General features: G+C 39.8%; 1 protein-coding gene across 5 annotated transcripts in view; it reads right to left on the reverse strand.

The window, feature by feature from the left end:
• Positions 1 to 8,638, reverse strand: part of LOC110980418 (PAS domain-containing serine/threonine-protein kinase-like) — a 42,480-nt gene extending 33,842 nt beyond the window's left edge. The window contains exons 1-2 of one of the 5 annotated variants that reach the window (XM_087133229.1): positions 8,470 to 8,616; positions 4,006 to 4,240 (exon numbers count right to left, since the gene is read on the reverse strand). In XM_087133229.1, coding sequence (XP_086989355.1) covers positions 4,006 to 4,240; positions 8,470 to 8,489 — 255 coding nt within the window. In that variant the 5' untranslated portion in view covers positions 8,490 to 8,616. Of the gene's footprint in view, positions 1 to 4,005; positions 4,241 to 8,469 lie in introns of those variants that run through there. The other 4 variants (XM_087133231.1, XM_087133232.1, XM_087133234.1 and 1 more) reach the window with 4 other exon arrangements.
• Between the last annotated feature and the right edge of the window lie 17 nt (positions 8,639 to 8,655).

Below are 8,655 nucleotides of genomic sequence, written 5' to 3' on the forward strand. Positions count from 1 at the left end.
AAGTTACTATGGCAACCACACTGTACACATTCATACACGTGTGCTTTAAATACAGAGTATCCAAAAGATATGCACGACCACTGACTGGACAAAATTGACATTCTTCTTTATTTCCAGAAAAGACTTTTATGTGCATGTCGGTGGATCATGGGTTAACTCTACAAAAGGACAACTGTGGCAATGTACATGTACACTACCGTATGTGAGTACATGTACATGTATGTACTGGTGCAATACACATGTGTGCACTGGTACATGTACATGATTTATGTGCATGCATGGACATTTTTAATGGGCAGCATAGATGGTTGGCAATATACTGTACTCATAGATGCACAATACAAGGCATTGTGTCAACATACACATGTACTGGTGCTAGTGGTTTTCTAGCATGTGTACGGTAGGATTAGGAATGACAAATGTTCTCAAGGAAAAGACTAACAACTTAAATTGACACTACTGTACTTAGTATACTATGTACATGTACGTGAACCATTTGAAAGCGTGAGTTGCCTAGCAACAAAATGATAATTGAGTTATCAATTGGAAAGTAATGCAGCTAGGGTGACTAACCATGAAGTTGTTGCCAGATATTTTTTCAGTCATTTTTTATTATACCAACCGGTACATTATTCCTACATGTAATTCCTACTGCCACTTCTTTCATCTTCACTAATGATAATGATATCACTGTTCGTGAAGTTATGAAAAAGGTACGAACATACACCGGTAGCTAGATGAGTCTTTAACACAAAACGAAACTTTGAAATGAACGTTAGAAAATCAACAAGCAAAACAGATTAACATTTCAAGAGTAACGTAAATTACGCAAGTGCTTATCCGTACATCATGACCAGATTACAAATGAGACAGCAATGCCATCTGGGTCATTCTATGAGGTTGGGGCACAATTTGTGATGGTGTCAGTTGTTACATCGGTTCTGTAAAAATGAACAGCTATTTCCCTGCATGTGGATTCCAAATTGCTGTACATCTTGCAAGGCTGAATACAGAGGCGTGTATTATTTTTATAGAGTAAATGACCCACTAGTACTCTACTGTCATGACACGTGGTAAAAGCTGAGGATGCCCCATTCTCGTGGAATGACCCATCTACCATGTCTACTGCACAAACCAGTACCAGTACACGTAACCAATATTCATGCTGTCCATGTGCTGCACAGTTTAAGGTACTGTACCTGCACTTGAAACACATGCACCATGAAACATTCAGCATGTTTTCCCCCTTCTTACAAATCTACATGTAGGTTTCCACATTTTCAAATTACATGTACATGTATTCTTAACTTACAATGTAATTAATTCTTACATGTACATGTATTTCTAAACTAAATTTAATACACGTACATGTATACATAGCTTTCTTGAGGAGTGCCTTGTGTGACAAAAGCAAAATACACCTGTAGCACCCTCTAAGTACTGATGAAAGGATTTTCTGTGAATGGAGAAACTACATGTACCCGTACCACCCTTTTGTCACTTCTGACGAAAAGAAGTATCTAAAGACCAACTCCCATGATGCTAACTTTTCTCATATTGAATCCAATTCAGGAGAGCCAAGTCTACTAAAAGTGGAAAATACAGTGTATCAATATCTCCCTTGCAATACACCTTTCTATGTCAATAAACCACAGTTTTTGTACCCATTTTTCCTGCGAGTTTAGTTCAGTATTGTAAAAATGGAAGTGCTGTCACGACTCATTAGCCTCTAATGAATATTGAGTTTTCTGATGTATTACCGTAAAGAGGAATTACCACAGTGCCTGCACTTTAGGCATGCATAGCAGGCGAAGCCACAGACAGCATGAACTTGAACATGTTGAAGAATGCTCTCGTTCTTTGGAAACTTGAAGAATTTCAATCCCAGTTCTTTTGCAAAATTTCTAGTACATCTACCAATGACACACGATTTTGGCATTATTGTAATTCATGAAGAAAGAAGCACAAACTCTCGACAGAGAAGAGATAATTTGGCACAAATCGATCCCTGGTGTGTGCTGCATCCACATGTACCGGTAAATGTAACTCATGTTCATGAGCACGTACTGTACATGTACTCTGTAGCGGAACCAGTCGTACCACGGACACCAGTTTCAATGTTTTCTTCGGTATTATTAGTTTCTGAAAAGCGTCGCCAGCAGTTTGATTGTGGAAATTTTCACAAAACTTGAAGACCTTTCAAAAGTTTTGGCAAAATTACAAAAAATAAAGACACAATACAGACAGAAATACATGTACATGTATGATTTATTACACACTATTTAAACACAATTATAGTTTATTTTCGAAACTTTAAAAACTGTTGGAGTTGGTCTTTAAATCTTGTTCGTATTTTTGTCACACATAGTAATTTGAATAAAAAAAAATTGAGCCAAACTTTCAATTTTCACTGGAAGCTTCTTTTAATTACTTGTTGCCAGATGATGTGTAAACATACACAATTTTCCTTATTTGTTCCACACAGGACATGCACACTCTTTCAAGGATTCTTTTTTCACTTCTGCAGAACTTGATGTATTAACGAGTCATGCTTGGTTGGGTCAAAGCGAGGAAGATGATCCTACGGGTACATGTGAACGCTGCTACTAAGTGGATCCATTCCCTCTACCCACAAAGCCATTCTTGAGTACATGTAATTAGAATTGAACTCCGGGAACCCACACTGCCACGGGTATGTAGATGTACACAAAGACCTTTGGGGATTAAAGACCTGGGTAAACCAATTTGCCAGGGAGTGGAAGTTTAAACCACAAAAGAGATAAGGTTACTGAATCCCATCTACAGCAGCTTCTTCATATCCATACAACTGGCAAAACCACACACCTCGCCACAGGGAGACGCCTACATGTACATGTACAGTACATGTACGCTACGGACCTTTTGTATGGGGGCCGTTTGACATCTGCACACGTGCCACAATTTTTACCAGGTAAGTTGAAAAACGGCTGAACAGAAGAACTCCAGGGGGAGAAGAATGAAAATACCGGCACTGATGCCTAAACTAACCCTTTTTCCCTCCCCACATGTACGGGTGCATATTTTGTGGGTGCCAGAAATACATGCAGTTTGTGGGGAAAAAAATGCCCCCAGCAGCTTATTAGGGAAGAAAACCAGGCTTTATGGCAAACAAGTACATACATGTTTCACATGAACATGTACCAGTCCCACTGCTTAATACAGCACACAGACACACAAATGTACCAATTTACAATGTACATATACATGTACATGTACTGTAATATGGCAACAGTTCAACATTTATCGCATGGATTCCACACATGTACAAATATGTAGAAAACTGCTTGTAACAATGCATTTGAAATGGTTAGATTACTCAAGGCAATACATGTAGGTGCACAATAGTAAGAGGGCTTTTATTATATAAGACCCTGATGTACATGAAGGGTGCTTACACTGAGCATCATCATGGAGGAAAGGTTATGACTCCCGTGTCATGTCCATGCGACTGAATACAGGCGAATTACATGTACAGTATAGCATGCCACCAAGAGATTGCCACAGAGAAGCCATCTTCCAAAATTTGAGGCTGGCAAAAAAATTGCCGACTTGCTACGATTTGAATTTGAGCGTACTCCAGTGGAAACTGGTGGAAATTTTCGATACACTGTTGTTCAGGCCATTCAATGCAATATATCGGTAGAAGGATAACACTGATAATCTAAACACATGACCGAATCTTTTGCCATGGAAAAACGAACAAGAATAAATCAAGTTCCCTGCGTGCAGCCGGAGGACAGAATTTGTCAACCATTTCCCATAATTGCACTGTATAAAAATGGCCTGCCTGTGGCAACCTCCTGGTAGCACACTGTATGGTACACTGTACATCACCCCTCAATGATTGTGACCATGCAAACAATCTACTATAGTCCCTTTTGCGAAGTTCATTCATGAAATTTTTTTCTGAACTACACATGTACATGAAGTCATGTACATTTTGAAATGTGAAATTGCTGAACTTACCAATGGAGAAGCAAATCCTGCATAAGCTCCTTGTCTAGTTCTTGAGGGGGACCAGGCATGCCAAGGAGAGTCGGAACGTACCGGGGATGACATCTGTGGAACTGGCTGCTGGGATCGCCTGGGAGAACCCTCTCTACCTTCAGGAAGTGACATCATCCTCTTAAAGGGACTCTGATAGCCGAAGAGATCACTATCCGCTGAATGTGGCCGGAGGGGACTGGAGGAGATCTCCCATCTGTGTTTGTAAGAAAAAACAAATTGATGCGACCGCTTCAACTTTGGCAGTGGACAAATAAATCCTGGACTGGTTTCCAGCTGATTTTGCCGGTTCACTGGCATGGCACTAAATGAAAGCAGTGAGTGTTTCTGGGGACATAGAAAGTTTTATCTCAGTAATTTCCACGCTGGCATAGTTGTTGTTACTCCGTGTTCATGAGCTGGAATTTGGACCTCCTATGTGTACATAGGTACAAATATGGCAATTTTGGACTCAATTCCCAGCACAAAACATCTTCCTGAGCAATGGATCAGAATATCCCGATACACTGTTCATGTACATGTACTTGTATGCTGGATTTAAGTTTAACACAATAAAGGAGGATTCTGTGACATTTTTTGAGGGAAAAATATTCAAAAAGTGCCCCAGTGGTCTTGCACAGCTTGCAGCCCAACACAAGCCTGGCAAAGGTGTTGGCCTACACACGGTATATCACATGGCAAATAAATACAACAAACCATGCATCAAATACTTGACTACCAGTACATGTGTTCACATACAAGTCGGTATATACATGTACACTGATGCACTGCCTACATGTGCAATATGTAATGATGAAGGCCTACATCATCATAATTATATGTCCATGTGTGCAGTATGACTCAACCAGTCAACTGCTGCACATGTGTACATGTACATCTCTGCTTGCAAACAGGCCTATCACTGAACATTCTTGAGGTTGGGAGGACATGTACATGTAGGTACTGACACTTGTTTCTTGTCTCCGATTGGTCAGTGGTGGCTGTTCTTTATTGCCCCCTCTGGACTGGGGAATGAATAGCGTTATGGTTGATAGGACAAAAAAATTCAAAATCATGTCACATTGTTAATTCTCCTAACAATACATGTACGAGTAGGTCTACACCTTTTCATAAAAATACACGTATATGTACCTGAAATGTTGCTCCCATATTATGCCTAAAAAAGTTGTATTCATTTTCTTAATTGCTGTAAATATGAACACAGTAAGTACATGTACATGTAATTCCCTAGACAAACTGAATGGAGGGCTGCCCTTTGGTCAAGATGTGTGCAATAGGTTGAAGTGAACTGAATAGTTGCAAACCCTGTTCCTACCGTACAACAGAAAGGAAAATTACTTGTAATCTCTTGGACGCACCTATATGTACATGTACGGTAAGTAGAATGACGACACCATATTGAATAACAGCAGGAACAATTTTGTGGAAAGACGGCAAGGTTTTGATTTTTGAGAAAAATTATGGAGTAACAACAGTAAGAGCAGCACAATCCACGCACACACTGAAAATAATTATGATGACAGTTTCCAAGATGGTTTGGCAGGACGTTGCTGACTGATTACTGAAAAGTTCCATTAGAAACTCTATCTCTAAGTGATTGGTTGAAACAGGCATGAGGGTGCAACCTTGTCCCCCTGATGTTGAGCAGTGTACCTACATGTACATGTACCTACTCTCCTTCAGAAGCAAAGTTGAGGTATACGTGCACTACATGTAAGAGTTCCATATATGTAGGACATCACTACTGTAATTTTCCCTTGCAGTGATTGATGAGCCATTAGAAAGTGATATGTCATAGAAAGCCAACTTTTATCAGGGAAAAAGTCCAAGTATTTACATGTACTTAGACATGTTAGAAACATGAAATGAATTATACAGGGAAACTGACTAGGTGCTTACAAATGATTATAAAGACGAACAAAGAAATTGACTGGAGCGGGATTTGAACCTGCGGCCTCCGGAATACCATACCGGTGTTCTACCAACTGAGCTACATGTACATGTACATGTATCTAGCCCTACCCGGTATGTCGGTGGCTCTTGCCATTTATCAATATCGTTGCTCAGGGGACACTAGCCAGCTAGCCAGAAGCTATTAAACCTGAAACACCATGTACCAGTCCATGTGGCCAGGGATCACGCCCCAAGGTTGTATTGTGTTATTATTTTATCAAATAGGAAATTGTGATTAAAAATTGTCTGTCTGAATGTTCTACCCCCAGAACAAGTGGGAGCAGGGTGGACATTGGACCCCACAGTTCTGGGGGTACACACGCTCTAGCTTATTTAAATTCGAATTTCAAAATTTTTGAAATTCTAAGTGTAGCATGCATTTAATTCATTGAAATATGGCATGAATATGAACAAAGATTTATGAAAATATGAATTTTAAGCTTTTCAGTCAAAACCCACACTCATTTTTGTGTAAAAAAAATCTGTTTGCTCTGCATTGCACATGTATTGTAGACCTACATGTACATGTACACTGCAAATATGCCCAAAATTGCAGTATTTATGTGCTATGAATATCTCCTACATTGTACTAAAAAGGTTTTAGTGATTTTTTATCAAGTTGCAGTAAAAAGCAGAAACATGAAAATCCCTGTACAAAGTGAATGGAGAGTTGTCCCTTTGCCTAGCCCAGGCTGGACATTGTCTTCATTTCATTACGACTGATGTCCAGGGTCTAAGACTTGTGTACAAAACGACCACAAATTTGGTTCCAATTTATTCTTGGTTTACCTTGTTGAAGAAACTAATTTTTAATGTTTACAAGTTTTTCGTGGCTTTATCTATCCGTCTGAGGGGTTTAGGAATTTCAGAGCAAACCATGGACTGCAAAATCGAGGAAAATAAGTGAGAGATAATGTTACTTTTGTAGACGAAATTCATCCGTTCTCGAGCGAGTTGTAAAGTGCACGCACGTAAAGGAATCTGAGCTGTGTGCATGCACTGCGCGTACCAATTTCCAGTGAAGGTCTGTCACGCGCCTGCTACACGGAGGCTGTGACTGGTACATGTACGTCGCTTTAACCCGCCTGCCATCGAGCTGATATAAAAACTGCAGTTCCGGTTTTGTCGGATCGGGGGCTTCAGATTGACCAATTAACCCCATTGGTTATCCCTAAAATGTTCAGATTTTGTCTGCTTTATATTTTGGTTTATAAACATAAATTTGCGACACAACCTGCTATTTTATAGGAGTTATCTCAGTTAGCATAGAAGACTTTGTATATGCAGGGTTCTTGTACAGGAACAAGTTCATCAATGATCTCTCTTTGAAGTGTTTAACATGTTTAATTTGTTAGTAGAGTTTTATTGGTTAAAAATGTATAAATACACAATATTGTAGTGATTTGATTTTTATTAAACTGAAACAGTAACTTATCTTGATAATTGAGGAATAAAAAAAGAACATTACATTGCGGGCATGATGATTGTAATGAAGAGGCAAGAGCGATGCTATACTGATTGGGAACACAGTATGCAGAGGCAATACCGGCGTGCGCATGTGCGGTACGTAGCGATCATGCACAAATCGTGCTGTTAATCGGCCTTCTTTTTTCTATTTGTAAACTAAACATACTCAAACAATAAGCAGACTGAATTGCTAATTGGCTGTGACTTTTAAAATGGGACAAATCAACAGATATGGGTAAACTGCAAGCAACAGAAATGTGCCAAAGCCTTGCTGGATAATACCCTCTCCCTCGACACGGACGGAACTGCCGGGAGTCCACGTGCTTATGTGAGCATTTAAGAAACCAGTGGATTCGGTTAGGCTTTCAGTTTCACTGGTTCCAGTCAGGACATGCATGTAATGTAGTTGCTTGTGCACACTGTACAAACTGCACTGGAGAATGGCTGAAAACATTAATGTTAGGTCCGACTTTATTTTCCTGTTTTTGTCTTGCTTTGGTGGTGATGCGTCAAATTTCTTATCCCACCAGCTGGGGAGATAAGGACGCATAGGACACAGGAGTTACAGACATGACAGACGTGAAGTTGGCTCCTTGGATTCTTTGGAAAAGGTAGTGTTGAAAATCTTAGTTACAAAATTTTTCGCCCGATTGTGCACCCTTTCAATCCTGGACTCCCTCCATAACGTAGTATGGTCAGCTCAGGGAGTCCACCTGGGCTACCCCTTTGGCTTTGCCCCGACGTGAGTCATGTGCAATGGACATAATTGATGGAACAACCTCCAGCATGTCCGGAGTCCGACCATCATGACCATGCCGACCGCGAGAATGAACGTTAAAATTTGAAGCTAATATTGCAACAAGGGAAGTGCCATCTGACATGTCGGACGTGCAATATCATGAAATAGATATTTAACAAATTCTGCTAAATTTACCTTCTGCGTATTCCAGTTACCTTAAAAAAAGCTATCAGAAAATTGATGTCTAACATGCAGAAACTACTCACCCGTTTGATTCATCCGCCATTTTTGTTTGGAATGTTGCGTTTGCAAAAGGTCAAAGTTTGTTCATCTTTCAACTAGTTATTAAAGCCTGGCTAAAGTTCCTTTAACTAGTCAACTAGTCGCAGTGCCACAAGAGAAACTCCTAATTTTTGAATAACATCTTTAAAATATTAACAGAAGGCCTCAAG

The sequence above is a fragment of the Acanthaster planci genome, linkage group LG02 (assembly GCF_054643075.1).
Source record: "Acanthaster planci isolate LZ-2023a linkage group LG02, COTS_SCS, whole genome shotgun sequence".
NCBI classification, from domain to species: domain Eukaryota; kingdom Metazoa; phylum Echinodermata; class Asteroidea; order Valvatida; family Acanthasteridae; genus Acanthaster; species Acanthaster planci.